Below are 15,167 nucleotides of genomic sequence, written 5' to 3'. Positions count from 1 at the left end.
ATGTCGTTTGTGACTGATTAATGAAAAGCTTTAATCCTTTAAAAGTATGTATTACCTCAAGTCTGTATCCTTGTCTGAGACTGTAGTAGTACTGGTAGTTCTGGTAGTAGTGGTTTATTCATCATACCAGAGAAGAGACCAAAAGGATTTTGGCTGAAGTAAAAAAAATGTACCCTATTAAACTATTTACTCTAACTTATACCCTATTTTAGTCTGAATTGAACTAGATTGAATTTATTTAATTAAACCTTGACTTGCATAATGCCAAAGGGTTGCAAAAGTCAAATCAGATGTTCAATGTCTTTTGTCTCTTCCAGTTGGGTGCAGAACTTCGGAGGTCAGGGTCTGAAGTTGTTACTAAATCGTCTCGCAAGACTCCAAGAAGATAAAGACGAGTACCCGTAAGTTGCTCAAACCAAGAAAAAAGTAGGTCTAGAACTTATTTCCTTATTGTTATGTGTCCTTTTTCAGACAGAGGATGGGAATAAAATGTCAGCATGAGATAATTCGCTGTCTCAAGGCCTTCATGAATAATAAGGTAAAGGATAAAAAAAAATCCTATATATTTATTCTAATTTTCACTGAATGTTGCAAATGATTTTCGGTACAAAAACGAGAACTCTTTGTGCAGTAAAATCAGATCATGTGTTTGGATTTGGTTATTTTAGACCCTGAAGCCCATTTAAGGTGAATACAATAGAAAGGCATTAAATCCTGGCCTTTCTATTATATATGTTTTGTCCTGAGATTGTTACTCTTGATCTTACAATTTAATTTCCATCATAATTTTGGGCTTTATGTAGTATCTGTATTATGAGCTAAGGTCTGCAACAATAAGCATCAACAACAGCTTTGTATGATGCAAGTTTGATATTACTTTAGCAGCGTTTAGTGTTATATCGAATTGTGTCCTCAGAGGGAGCTGTATCCACGGTGCAATTTTTATTAAACACATTTTTTATTTTACAATGAGATATTTCTTCTGTTTACTTATTTAAGATGCATACATTTTAGCCGCTTCCTCTCTCTGTCTTTTAGCATGGTTTAAAGTCCATGCTGGAGTCTGGTGAAGGCATCCCTCTGCTGGTCAGAGCCATCAACCCTTCAGTGCCTCATATGATGGTGGATGTTGTCAAGTTGCTTTCTGCCATTTCCATTTTGGAACAACCCGAAAACCTGTAAGTGAATAAAAAATATGATGATGTTAGTCGTTGAAATCCCTCATACGTTTCGTCTTTCATCCAAAAGTCATTCTCAATCTGTGGGCTGAGTGTGAGAACTCGGTTGAGATTGAGAATGACTTTTGGATGAAAGTCTGAACGTCTCGTTTTCAACAGTCTCTTGATGACTACAACTGAGTCTCTTTCTACCATAAGACGATGTTGTACAGAAACATTGCTGTAAAAACATGGTTGTGTCCTTCTTTTTCAGTCATGAGCGTGTTCTGGAGGCCATAACCGAAGAGGCGGAGAAAAGGGACATTGAGCGGTTTCAGCCTCTGTTGTCCGGAATGAACAATCACAATATTGCTCTGAAGGTACCCCCATTGTTACTTACGTGTGTTTTTCTAATTACACATCACAACATTCACCTTTACAACAGAAGACACAAGATACAGGCCTTTCCACTAGTACCTCCTCAGCTCGGCTTTAATGCTTTTTGTCTTCTGGGGCTGAACACCTTCCTCTGAGCCAAACAAAAAACAAAAAAAAATCGATCTTAGGACGTATGAATCGATAATCGGTCATTAATATGCGAATCGATTAAAAATCAGAAAATTGATTATTTCAACCCAGCTCTAGCCCAGACCATTAGAGGCGTGCTGGGTACAAGCGAGTCATTCCCTGTGGTGCTGAGGATGTAGGTGGAAAAGAATCTTGTGTTTGTGTTGGCCCGTCAACCGTGTGCAATGCAAATTCTTACTTCTCACACATTTTGTTAATGTACTTAAAGTATGATTTAGATGTATTTAGGTCTATCTTTAAATGATTTATTCATTGCATGTAATGTTGACATTACAGTTTTGGAAACACTACTTCCATCTCTGTTTACTATCAGTCCTAATACAATGACACTATTGATTTTACCCAGGGTGGCTGTATGCAACTGATCAATGCTTTGATTAGTCGAGGAGAAGAGTTGGACTTCAGGATCCACATTCGTTCTGAGCTGCAAAGACTTGGACTTAAAGATCAGCTGAAGGTATGTTCACTTACCATACTGTAGTTGTCTCTTACACAAAACAATTTGAGCAATATTATAGTATTCCCAACTTCGTTTTTTTGTTTATTTTCCTTCTGTTACATTATAGGAAATACGGACGGACTACATTGAAAATGAGGAACTGAAGGTACAGCTTTCTGTATTTGATGATCAAGCTGAGGATGACTCTGAAGACCTCCGAGCACGTCTAGATGACATCCGCTTAGAGATGGAATATCCTTTAATAGAGTTGGTGAAATGGAATCAAATGGTTACACACAATCCCTGTGGTTAGCTTTAACTTTGGTCCTAATGATGTGAGGGAAGTGTTTGAGATCCTGGTCAACACAGTGAAGGACTCCAAGGCTGAGGGACACTTCCTGTCTGTAGTGCAGCACCTGCTGTTGATCCGTAATGACTATTTGGCCAGGTAAAGCACACATGCAGTTCCACCTGTTGTACTGCTCATCTGACACTAAATCTACTTCTTTATATCTTTCATATGTTTATTTGGATGTAAAATGTGTAAAAGGACTCCCTCACACTGTCTCACTCTTCATTTACTTTATTAACACGATGTTCCAGTCCCTCTGACCTTCCTCTGACCTTGCAAACATGTGGACAAATCCCATTTATGTTGCATATTACATTTTACAATTGTGGTACTAAGAGGGCAGTAGTATTCAGGAGAGTCCCTTGGTTTGCCCTTCTAGTTTACTCTGTTAATTTACCTCTATATGCATTTGCACTTTTGTCTATTTGCTGTTTGTTTTTCCTTGAGTGCTGTTTCGGAGCTGTGAAATTAATACATGCAGCGAAGTCTAATTCCATTTTAATAGAAATGAGTGCAATCAACTCTTATCAGCAGAAATATGCTAATGCCTCACTCCTTGTGTCTCAAAGCCCTTGAGGCTTTGCTAGAAAAACAGAAACGAGGAAGAGAATAGTTGAATGACAATATAAAGGTGGAAAGATTTTAACAGTAAAGTGCACAACTTGAACTTAGGAACATTTAGTCTTCTCAAAATGAACTAAGTTCTAATTTTAGGCTATAGCTTTTGTTAAAACATGTTTTTAATATTAATTCATAATTAATTTAGCCTAAAAGCTTGGCAAATTTAATGTTTTTGTGCGCAATAAATATATTTTTCCTATATGTTATTTCAAATGTATTGTCATGGCTTTCTGATTTTATTGTTCTACAGTACCTTTGTTTGGTCACTTGGTGTCTCTCTTGCTCCACGATAAAATTTGACGTGTTCAGAAAAAAACCTCAAGTGTAGTGAAGCAGTGAAATAAGTGTTAGACAAAAGCAGAGTGACTAAGAGAAATCAGGGGAGGGAGAGATCGAGACAGAATAAATAAAGTATTGTGACTCTGGCAGCATCTAATGGGGTCAGGGAATAAGACACCTCCAGAATTGACTGTAAAAGTTGCTTGATCAGACAGGAGCTCGGCACATTCACACACTTTCTCTATGGCAGCCTCATGCAATCAATCTTTGTGACAAGTAACCAGAGCTGTCATGCTCAAACACACATCTAATTTCAGTTACAGACAAAAGACGATGGTGACACGTGCACCTGTACGCTCTGTTCCAGCCACATCACCGTCTCACACTCTGCCTCTCCTGATGCTTAGGCAATCAATAATGCTGTGTTTATCTAAATTGCACCTCCTAATTGTAGTTGCAAACTGAATGCACAAATGTGTTGCTTTAACTCCCAAAATGTGCCTTGTTTAACAAATGTTTGTGTCCCTTGTTTTCTTTCAGACCTCAGTATTACAAGTTAATAGATGAGTGCATAGCTCAAATCGTTCTTCACAAGAATGGAGCCGACCCCGACTTCAAATGCAGAAACCTACAACTCAATATTGAAAGTTTAATAGGTGAGAACTTTGAGCGAAAAACAGACACAATTAAATTCATATTCAAACTTTCTAGACAGCAGTTTGTTTTGCCCAACATAATTGTTCAATACTACGGCATTGGCGAGGTCACTTATTTTTTGTGCATTATTATTCAAAGTGTTGACTCACATTATTTGAGTGAACTATGAAAAGCACTTTGCGTGACTCCACCACATGAGGGAGCCAAAGAGGAATTCTACCAAACAGTGCTACAGGTCTAACAAAGGAAATGGTGAAGCTTGTACTTTAGTCATTCACTATCATAGGGGAAATTACAATTGTTCTAGTAAAGCTAGTATGTTAATGTTGATCATTTTTGGTAGAATTTCACAATAAAGCGTGGGTTTTTAGGTTTGTATTTATTTAATGGCAAAATCAGAGCCAAAAAATGGGGATGAATGAGGTCTGTGTTTGAATGGCAGTTGTGAATGCCTGCAAATAACACCAGCTGACCACAGTCCACTAAAGCAGAGCAGAACAGCAGCACGACCACGTCTCTTGAGTTGATTCCTTGTTTATGACAGGCCTGTGTTGTGCACTGCATGAGACGCCAATTGCACCATTTCTAAAAGTGTCCTGACATACACACAGGCTGGCTGGCCTCCTTTAAGCCTGCCAAAGTTATTATCAGTGGAAAGCAGCCCAATTCTGCCCTGCATGCATTATTTAGTGTTTTTCTTTGAACTGTAAAATTCAGCACAGTTTTCCCGGCACATTCCGTCTCCCTCAGAGCTTTCTATTCAAAGTTTGTCCCATTTAGCCTTCCCACCATGGCAGACGTAACCCCTATTACACATCTCATAATGCATGACGTTTAGAAATGTGTCTGTGTATTGAACATCGTTTTAATCCTTGAAAAATGCAAAAATGGAATAACCAATAAAATTAATTGAAATCAGCTAAATAATAGTAGAAGTGGTACCATAAGGTATTTTGCGACATGTTGGTGGGTGCTATCAGTTTGATTGCCCTCTTGGGTTGTCTTTGATGATGTGACTCTGTGGCATTCATCTTGTTGGTAATTAGCTTTTTACTGCTCGAGCTGGAAAAGCCTGTGGATAGTAAACCACTTGTAGACACTCCAATTACGCTGTGAAAATGCCCCGCTGGTCAGTCCGTTTCCCTTTTACCGTTGATTCTCCCAAGCAGAACCTTTGATAATGCAATGACCCGCAAACTTGTTAATTGACTTTGAGAAACTGCTACTACATTTACATGAAGCCTTATACTTAGACTTATATTCAATACAAAGTGTTTTCTTGATGATGGTTGTATTGGAATTATGTTATTTTTTACACTCTTTGCAGATAACATGGTGGACCAGACTAAGGTGGAAACCAGTGAAGCCAAAGCCACTGAGCTGGAGAAGAAGGTAAATATGCAAATTGTACTCATGGCATTTTGTTTTTTAAATTATTTTGTGGGTTAGCTTGTGGGTTAGCTTACTCTGACAAATATTGTAACAGTAACACTTTGGTAATATGATGGACATGGTACAAAAGCATACATTTAGTGATTACTCATGGAAACATGTCATGTGTGTCATTCTACTTGAGTTTATGTTTGTATGATAAAACCTGACCTGTATGAAGACTAAATAACTCTGATACATTGTTTGTATTTTCATTGTATTGATATGGAAACTGCACAATGCATTATCCCAGTTCCTATGTTATTTTCCATCCTTTACCTGTTATTACTGTACTGTAAAAGTAAAGCGTGACTGAGTTGTTTTAGTAAGCTCTGTCTCTGTCTCTGTGTAGACCCTCACAAACCCCGATTCTCTAGAGCTGTATAAAGGAAGACTAAAGACTTATGTCCACACTAACCCAATACATTTGTCTCTTAGCTGGATGCAGAGTTGACGGCCCGTCACGAGTTGCAGGTGGAACTGAAAAAGCTGGAAGGAGACTATGAGCAGAAGCTGATAGATTTAAGCAAAGAAAAGGAACAACTGGCCTCTGTTAAACAGGAGCAAGAAAACGAGAACCAGGGACTGCAGAAGGAGCTGAGTGCACTGCAACAACAGGTACCACCTCACCCCACTGTGTCTAATGAGTCCCCCTCCTGCAACTCCTACACTAATATCACTCTGACAGAGTCCAGTCCTGTAGCTAGTTTTGCAGTTCTTCATACAAGTCCATAAACTGTGCATGTGGCTCAGTCATTCAGAATGATGCATCAAGCCAACCCGCCAAAACCTGGAGCGGATTGCCCTCTGTATTAGGCTCTGACTGCAATTGGCATGTCTCCCCTCCTCACATGGTGGCCCTAATGATGCTTCAGCAGCAGAGTGACAATGGCGAATGGTGAAGATTATTGGCCTCAAAATCAAATAAATGGCAATTCCTTCTATAAATGGTGTATACTAGGAGAATGGCTCTGCCCACATTTGAAAGGTGACTAATAAAAACACATGGTAAGATAGCACCTGCTTCTCTGCAGGACCTTGAATGACACAGTAGTGAAGGGTTAGTGAGCCAGAACACTCAGGCTGTACATGCGTGCAGCCTCTATGTGTGTGTATATATCTATATACTTTATGCTAGTTCGTCTGTCACTTGGACAACCGGGCTAATTATAAAGTGAGCTTCAGCCACTGTGGCTGATGCCAGCAAAGCTGTATGCTCATCACACGCAGGGAAAGAAAATCTCAAAAAGCTTTGGTCATCACTACAGACATTTTCCCAAAGAATTCTCTCTATTTACAATTCTGTTCATTGATGGTTTCTTCACATGTAGAGATCTTTCACGTTGTCATGTATCTGCCCGTTTCTCCGGTCAAAAAGCTTGTTTCAGACCGTTTTTATGTTAAAATAAAATAAACAAACATATTTAGATGCTCAAACTCGCTTTATATTGAGAAACTGTTTTATGTTATCAAACCAAGTTGAATTTTCTTTTCGTTTATTTTCCCTGCTGGCAACTATGATTACTGGCTGTGTCTTTGGACTCAGTGATAAATCATGGAATTATTTCAGAATTTTAATTAAGTATTTACTTGTCAAAATTTTTCTTTTAAGTGTTTTTAAATTCTTCATTTAATTACTATTTGGACTTGATTGCCCCCTGTCAGGCCTTCTCTCTTTGGGCCTCATGCCCCAGTCTCTCCTAAAAACCACCCAAACTTCATCCGACTCATTTTAGTCTTTCTCATCTGGTCATTCTCTCACCCAGTTGTATTTTCCTGGATGAATCTGATCTCTTGGTTGGTTTGACGTTGGTTTGAAAATGACTATTTGTGTTGGGTTACACTGTGTACAACTTCAATTATGTTTATATTCACCTAAGTTCAAATTGATTTGTCCTAAATGTCTTTAAACTTTACATATTTTTCTAGATTGAAAAGCTGAAAAAAGATCTTGAGGAAGCCAAAACTAAAGTTATCACAGTAACTGTACCCGTGGCAACACCTGGACTGGCCCCGCCTCACTCTACCGGAACTGCACCTCCACCTCCACCTCTTCCAGGCCATGCAGGCATGGGTGTACCCCCTCCTCCCCCACCACCACCACTGCCTGGGATGCCTCGACCACCTCCTCCTCCACCTTTACCTGGGATGCCTGGACCTCCACCTCCTCCACCTTTACCTGGGATGCCTGGACCTCCACCCCCTCCACCTTTACCTGGGATGCCTGGACCCCCACCACCTCCACCCTTGCCTGGTATGGGACCCCCACCACCTCCACCCTTGCCTGGTATGGGACCCCCACCTCCTCCACCCTTGCCTGGTATGGGACCCCCACCTCCCCCGCCTCCCCCTGGAGGTCCAGGGGTTCCTCCTCCACCACCAGGCCTGGGGATGCCTCCTCCTCCGTTCGGGGGCTGGAATGCAGCGCCCGCTCCTCTGCCTTATGGCCTGCAGCCAAAGAAAGAATATAAACCTGAGGTCCAGCTCAAGAGAGCCAACTGGAGAAAGGTTTGTTTTGTTTGAGAAATCTCAAAAGTGAGTTTAGTCCCATGCCAAAAGTTGTTTTGGTATAAATGAGTGTGTCGGTGTAATCCCTCATTCGTCCAGGCGTGTTCCATTGTAGAAAAAGCTTCAGTTGTAGTCATCTGGACTCAGTTAGAAAAAATAGACGTTTCGACTCTCATCCAAGAGTCATTGTCAATAAAAGAATTTAGGTTGAGAACTCTGATATTTATACTATTCTGTGGTAAGTCCAGCCCATTGGGAGGAGCCTTCCTGAAGTGGAAAGAGTTGCTTGTTTCAACAGAAACTTACCCTCTTGGTATCTACTGAGCCTATTCAACCCTTCAATGGGCTATTAGTCTCCCCTTTGTCTTTGTGAGACCCTGGCTCACCCACCCTGAGTACCTGATTAGTATCTAAATGTCCTGGTACTGGTCCTCTACCTCTCCAGGGGTTCAGTATACCATTGTAGACTACAGGAAGATTGAACCTTAGCCCTCCGTTTCTGTTTAGAGAAGGTTTTTCTTTTTTAACAAAAATAGAGTCCAGATGACTACAACTGAAGCTTTTTCTATAAATGAGTGTGTTTGACCACAGGCCTCTTTTGCTGCTGTTAGGTTGTAGTATGTGATGACATCTCATGCCAACTTTCCTACATATTGCATGTGATTATATTGATGATGCGCATACATTCCAGCAAGATTCTGACCTAAAATGACTTGTATGCATACGTGCATCTAATGATGATGTGCATTCTCTCCTCTCATCTGTGATGGTTAAAACATCAAAACAATCTCTGTCTTTCTTTAGCCTAAAGCTACTGTTTAATGGTTCCAGCAGACTTCATCAGCGTTTAGCTTCTCCCTCCTGCTCGGGCTGGTGCTAAACTGGTGCAAGTGTTTGACGAGGATGTCACTAAAATTGCTTTTTAATAAGCTGCCTTCTTTTAACTGTGCCACTGAAAGATAATTAAATTGCTTCTCGAAAGGACCGTATTCTTTTGTAATTCAAATGAAGTTTTTTTCAAGCTTGGTTTTATCTTTTATTTTTATTAGCTCTTGCACACTTTCTGCTGCTTCAGTTCAGCCCCATATCACATTTCCCTTTAACTACTGCTTCTGTCCTGCCTCCCTTCCTCCAGGCTTTGTATGAAATAAAAGCTGAAAATCTGTACATTTGACACAGTATGTTAGACTCCTCCTCTCCTCTTTCCTTTTGATGAGAACACTCAAAGTAAAGAAAACCTGTTAATTGCATCTCTCAGACCTGTAGTTTTAAAAGAGAATAAGAAATATGGTGAGAGTCAGTCTACAGGGAATAATAGAATAACATTGTTTTCCTCTTTCTTTTTTCTTTGAAGCTTTAAACTAATGTCTGTGTGAAAAAAATACTGCTTGTGCGCACATGTCCCTATTATTGTGCTGCATTGTGCCGGCCTCTTAAAAACAATAAATGTTTCTGATTGTCTCTTAATTGTTCAAAACCCATTATTTGTTTACCATAATAGATTAAATAATGCTGTACTCGCTTGTCCTTGTTTCAGATTGGACCGGAGGACCTCTCCGAAAGCAGCTTCTGGACAAAAGCGAAAGAAGATCAGTTTGAAAACAATGAGCTTTTCGCCAAACTCACCTTGACCTTTTCCTCACAGACAAAGAGTATGTATTTGTGTTGTTAATATTATTCTGTGTGTTTCGCTTCTTCAACTAACAATGCCTTTATTACATGTGTTCGGCCTTTCTTTCACCAGCCACCAAAGGTAAGAACGCAACACTCAAACATTTATTTATCCTTTCCAAGCAATCCTTTCCTGCATCTGCTCCTTTCACTGTTTAGAGGACATGCATTATTCAACAGCAAGGTTTAAAACAGCCTCTCGTATGGTGTTATGAATAAACCACCTGCACCTGTGTCTGTACTCGTCTTCATCTGAATGTGGCCTGGGCATCATCGGATCAGATCAGATGGGATGAGCGGGGACTTTGGGAGGGCGGCGGTGGGCGGGGGGGCGGGGTGAGACGGACAAAGAAAGGAGACTAGAAGGAGGGATAAGGAGAAGGTCACTGATGTCCTCTGACCGGCCACCTGCTGCTGTCCTGGCACAAAATGCTGACACACAAACACACCTGTCCACTCCTGTCACCTTGTCCCCGTGTCACTGCGCCTTCTGCTCCCCCTCCTCCATATTCATATCAGAACCAGAAAGTCACGGGCCGACGGCGGCCGGAGCCGAGGTAATTCTGTTTGACCTTCACCGCCAGCCTCGGTCTACGCGCGCGCACACTCGCGCCATTATGCATAAACACAAGCCCACGTGCGATATGGAGGACGCTCGCTGTTGATGCAAGTTAAATGTCAGTGTTGGCAGCTCCCCCTCTTGGCATTCACCTGGATGGCAGTTGTAACGTATGCCTGTCGGTGCTTAATTTAACCTCTTGCGGTTCTTGGCCTATGCGCCAGTGCCTTGGCTTTTTATTGGCAAAGACCGGCACCTGTTCTGGTTGATGTCCAATAACCTTTCCTCCGAGCACGCTATGAAGACGCTATGGCCTTTTTATTTTCCCCACCTGTCGAGGTGTCTGACATTCTGTATAAATGGAACTTATCTTCATTGTTAGAGATGCCAGCTGCTATGTTCTCCTTTCCACTGGGGCATTATTCTGGCTTGGTATTCAGAAAAGATGTCATACTTTAGAATATAGATTGTTAAATTTGAGTGTAAGATGTGTTATGCCTATCCAAGTGACTTTGGGCATTAGGCGGGGTACACCGTGGGGCCAGCTCGTTGCAGGGTTAACACAGAGACATAGACGCACAGACAATCATTCACTCACATTCTTTCACTAGGGGCAATTTACAGTTGCCAACACATGCATGTCTTTGCCCTTCGCTTGTATATATTTAATGTAGAATGTATGTAGGCAAATCATGCTCATATAAACTGATCAAAAATAATAATGCATTTGAGCACTTTTTTTTGCTACTGAGAGACATTTTACTTTAGAACAACATATGCACCGACTTAAGCCACTGCTGCCTCACTGCAAACTTTTTCATGATTGTGGTCAAGCCATGTGCTGTTTGCAGACTAGCTGCCCTGACACTGAGCCCCTGTAACACCTTGCTGTATGCCTGTAGTTAAATCAGTTCTGTTTAATGCCTCACAGATGGGGTCCTGTTACTCCTCTGTGTGCTCCTCATGTGACTCTCTCGGCTTGTTACCAGCAAAAGCACAATGACACCAAACGTGCCTCCACGGAGTCTCTTTGACCTCCTCTCTCTCGCTCTCTGCCTCCAGCTCTGCTCAGGCACAGTGCTCACTCCCACACACTGACAAATGTGCACAAGGTCAGTGAGCCCAGGGCAGGGACTGGGGTCATGACCTCTTGGCCCATGACCTCTTGGCCCATGTGGAACAGTGTAGCACTAATCGTGGGAGACTAACCCTCTAGCTGACTCCACATCACCACTCAAATCTAGGTTGTGTGATTGTGAACTTGCTGTTTATAAGCCACAATTCATTTTTCCCCCCTTTTCAATACATTTGTCAACAACCTTTACATTCTTTACCTTATTTTGCAGACTTCTTTTCGTGTTTATTCTTTATCTTATTGAATCTTGGAAATCCTCATCATTCCCTTTGAATCTTTGGAAAGGATACTTTTTAGGATCACAATATAACGCTAACATTGACGTGCATCTTGGGAAGTCAGCGAGTGCCTGTAATAATGAGAAGGGAAAAGACAGGAACAGGGCGATGCTGGAGTTTTGGATGTTAGTACCAATTAATTGGATTTGTGATTTGAAGAACAGCGCTACAGGCACATAATCCTCCTAATGGTATAGAATCATGTGTTAATAGTGTCTCCTGCTCAGTTCTCATTTACTTAGATTAAAACGGAGCTGCATTATTTTCTCATGTGGCTTTGCATACTTTCTGGAAGGAGTCAGTGACAGGAAGTTTGTTGTTGATGCATAAATATTTGTTGGTTGCATTGCTTTAGTGTATGCCTGGGTGGGGGCGCTCAGCCGCATTTACAAACCAATTATAATAAGCCTTTTGATCTCCATGTGTTTCAAACAAATCAATTTCCTTCTCTGTAGGTGTGTGCATATCTCACTGTTTCCACTTAGGTTTATTGTTCATCTCTTTAATGAGTTGCCGCTTTACAAGGAAACTGCCTACTGTGGGGGTGCACATTCCTTTAGTTTGCATTTGAGGCTGCAGTCAGTTAGCGATCAGACTAAATGTGTTTGTTCTCGAGCAAATGCCCACTCCACACAGGATCATGCAGTAATGTTTAAAAAAAATATCTGCTCATGATTTACTCTATTGTTAGCTAGATAGCTTTGCCAATTCAAGCAGACTAGACTTTTTTTGCAATTGAATATATTTGTGCACATCCAACTACTAATTAATACATCAAGAAATACAGTGCATTGACTTAGATCTTCAGTGATAGGACTTTTGAAAATGTGGACTAATAAAGCACTTAGAAGACCAAATGAAGGAGGGGTATTAAGACTCACAAGTGTGCAAGCTCCAGAGATGGCTCTAAATTGGCTGTGCCTTTGGAAAGCTCGTGTTTAGGAATATATCTGACAATACTTTGCAAAGGCGTATGTTTTATTTTGTGCAGTTCACAGTCGAAAACCTTGTAAATAAATCATGTGCCGTTCTGGCTTGGTGTGCCGAAAGAGACTTGGGTTAATGTAAGGGTCACTAATGCGGAGAGAGTGAGGGGAAAAAAGATCAGTTTTTATTTTCCTATTCTTGCTTCTCCTGTTCATGGTTGGAAACAAACATTTTCCATGTGTAACTCTCTTAATGACTCAAGGCTGTAGGTCTGTGCTTTGTGGTCTCTCTGAAGCACTAACAGTACTTTTCGCTCACTTAAAGATGAGGACCAAACTCTAAATAATGATTTCAATGTCTATAGTTTGTGTCGTGTAAGTGTTTGTTTCGCAGGGCTTTTAGCAAACTCTTCTGCCTGCAGCATTAGTATTGAAAGGGGCCATAGGTGTGTGCTAAAGCCGTAACCATCACAGTGCGGTAGTAAAGCTTTTATTATTGCGGATCAGCCACAAAACAGCCTTCATTCATCAGGCTTTATCAGGTTCAAACACCTCGATGCGCGCACGCTTCAGCTCCCACCGCCAAGAGCAGCGCCTCGACACACGGTAAACACCCATGAATACCCACATACGCACATTGTCCTGCTCATTCTCTTCATCCTATTCCTCCCTCGTTACATCTCTATTTTACATGCAAATGAGCTAAGTGTAGTCAAGCCCAAGTGTTACCACAATGTGTGCCTAATCTCCCCGCTGCCTTTTCTCTTTCCTGGAGATTATCCTGTTTTTAAACGAAAAAGGGGCCGCCTTCTCTTCACTCGGTTTCAAATCTCAGCCAGCTGTTGGTACAAGTCGCCCGCCAACATTCCGACGTCTCATCCCGAAACCATTACCATTTAAATGTTCCCGGTGATGATGACATCTGAGCGGGGCCCAACAGCAGCTGTGCGTGTGCATGAATGCCATCAAAGCAAGTGTATGTTTAATTGAGGATTTGTTGATCAAATTAGAATTTTTACCGTTTTCTGAATGTCGTCTTTTATATAGTCCAAGAGTCTGGGGGGAATTAAGTAAAATATATGCATGCACACCTACACCCTCCTACCCTCTTTCTGCTTTCTGCTCACTCTTTGGTCCACCCCCATGCTTTTTTTTTTATTACATATGTGCATAAAACATGTCGGTGTATTGAGAAGAAAAGTCATGAAGTTTCCACATCTTCTTTGGAATAGAGATTATGTTCCTCAAAATACATGCCACCCCGAATAGCACAAGATGCTCTTTTACCAGAGTACTTTTGTTGTTTGTGTACCATGCTGTTTATTAGTCTCCTTACCCTGGGGGCTAGTGATAAACCCCGCCAGATATTCTCATCCACGTATTTGAAAAGTTGGCCCACTTTGATGTCGCCGATAGCAGGCATGAAAAGGAAGAAGTAAAGAGCAACAACTTCAAAAGATGAAGTTGCAGAGATATGAGCATTAACCCCTCCTCCTTCTCCCACTTCGTCTCCCTTCCTCCTCGTTCTCTTGTCTTATCGCTTTCTGATAAAGGCCTTCTTATGAGGAAGACAATGAAGTAAAGATGAGGACCAAAGTGTGCAGATAAAGACTGCTGTGAAATGAGCAAGTGCAGGAGAGTTGGAAGTAGAAGACACATTGAATGTGTCCGTTTTTAAGCTATCATTTGAATTGTTGAATAGTCGCTCTGAGCTGCCGCTGATTAGTTGTTGGCTGACAAGTGAGTTATTAGGGGCTATTAGACTATCTTTCACTTTCTGCCACTGGCTTTGTCTGTGTGCAACAAACGCATACGCGTCTTTAGATTAAAGCTTCAGACATAGTTTATCAACATAACTTTGCACTTTGTGCTTTAAATATTGATGCCGTGCAATGTGCCTGATTAAACTGTGAAGGTTGATGAGATCTTCTAATCAGCAATATCAGCTTGGTCTTTTGCCATCTGATGGGACGGACATAGGATGCATATCAGACACAATGAGCAATTTGATAAAAGAAATTAATTATGCAGGCAGTGCAAATCCATACTTTTTTATATAATCAAAAGTGAATTTACAAGAGCAATTTATTAAAGGAAATGAAACTGAGTGAAAATTACCGGAAATGAATGTTCACAGTGACCACGGCAGATGGGAAGGGAAATCGTAATTGAAAAAAATCTGTAATCATGACCTGTGGGAAATAAATACATTAAAAAGACTGTTTTACAGATATAAACTATTAGTTATATTTTCCATACACTTTTTACATAAGTTAAATTAATTGTCACATGCTTTGTTTTATTTCCCACTATTGTAACCCACCGTCGCCTGGAGATATGAAAAACCCAGTGGCATTTACAGCAAACACAAATCAAACAAAACCCAGTGGACCAGGCCATGCTCCACTTTCTGACCTTAATCAGCTGAAAATTGAAAATGCTGTTTCTGTGATATGATGAAAATGTATGCACAGGTTTTGTTTGAATGCACTGTTGCTGTGAGTGATCCGCTGTCATCTTGAAATTTTTAGTGTCATGTTTTTCAGCCTTCGGGCACCTTAGTTTT

At 41.0% G+C, this 15,167-nt stretch overlaps 1 protein-coding gene across 1 annotated transcript in view; it reads left to right on the top strand.

Annotated features, from left to right (window-relative positions):
• The window catches only part of LOC140346271 (protein diaphanous homolog 1), a 37,687-nt gene extending 24,621 nt beyond the window's left edge, over nucleotides 1–13,066 (top strand). Inside the window, exons 6-19 of the mRNA XM_072432351.1 lie at nucleotides 318–401; nucleotides 472–538; nucleotides 1,039–1,178; nucleotides 1,432–1,537; nucleotides 2,092–2,202; nucleotides 2,312–2,435; nucleotides 2,515–2,632; nucleotides 3,977–4,092; nucleotides 5,421–5,485; nucleotides 5,963–6,142; nucleotides 7,454–8,032; nucleotides 9,570–9,684; nucleotides 9,777–9,785; nucleotides 12,996–13,066. Of these exons, the coding sequence (XP_072288452.1) occupies nucleotides 318–401; nucleotides 472–538; nucleotides 1,039–1,178; nucleotides 1,432–1,537; nucleotides 2,092–2,202; nucleotides 2,312–2,435; nucleotides 2,515–2,632; nucleotides 3,977–4,092; nucleotides 5,421–5,485; nucleotides 5,963–6,142; nucleotides 7,454–8,032; nucleotides 9,570–9,684; nucleotides 9,777–9,785; nucleotides 12,996–13,066 (1,885 nt within the window). The remainder of the gene's footprint in view (nucleotides 1–317; nucleotides 402–471; nucleotides 539–1,038; nucleotides 1,179–1,431; nucleotides 1,538–2,091; nucleotides 2,203–2,311; nucleotides 2,436–2,514; nucleotides 2,633–3,976; nucleotides 4,093–5,420; nucleotides 5,486–5,962; nucleotides 6,143–7,453; nucleotides 8,033–9,569; nucleotides 9,685–9,776; nucleotides 9,786–12,995) is intronic.
• The last annotated feature ends 2,101 nt before the right edge of the window (nucleotides 13,067–15,167 follow it).

The sequence above is a fragment of the Eucyclogobius newberryi genome, unplaced genomic scaffold, assembly GCF_026437365.1.
Source record: "Eucyclogobius newberryi isolate DKJ021-1_F unplaced genomic scaffold, fEucNew1.0.hap1 SCAF_11, whole genome shotgun sequence".
Taxonomy (NCBI): Eukaryota; Metazoa; Chordata; class Actinopteri; order Gobiiformes; family Gobiidae; genus Eucyclogobius; species Eucyclogobius newberryi.
The sequence above is the reverse complement of the archived record's forward strand: the minus strand, read 5'-3'. Positions and strand labels throughout refer to the sequence as shown.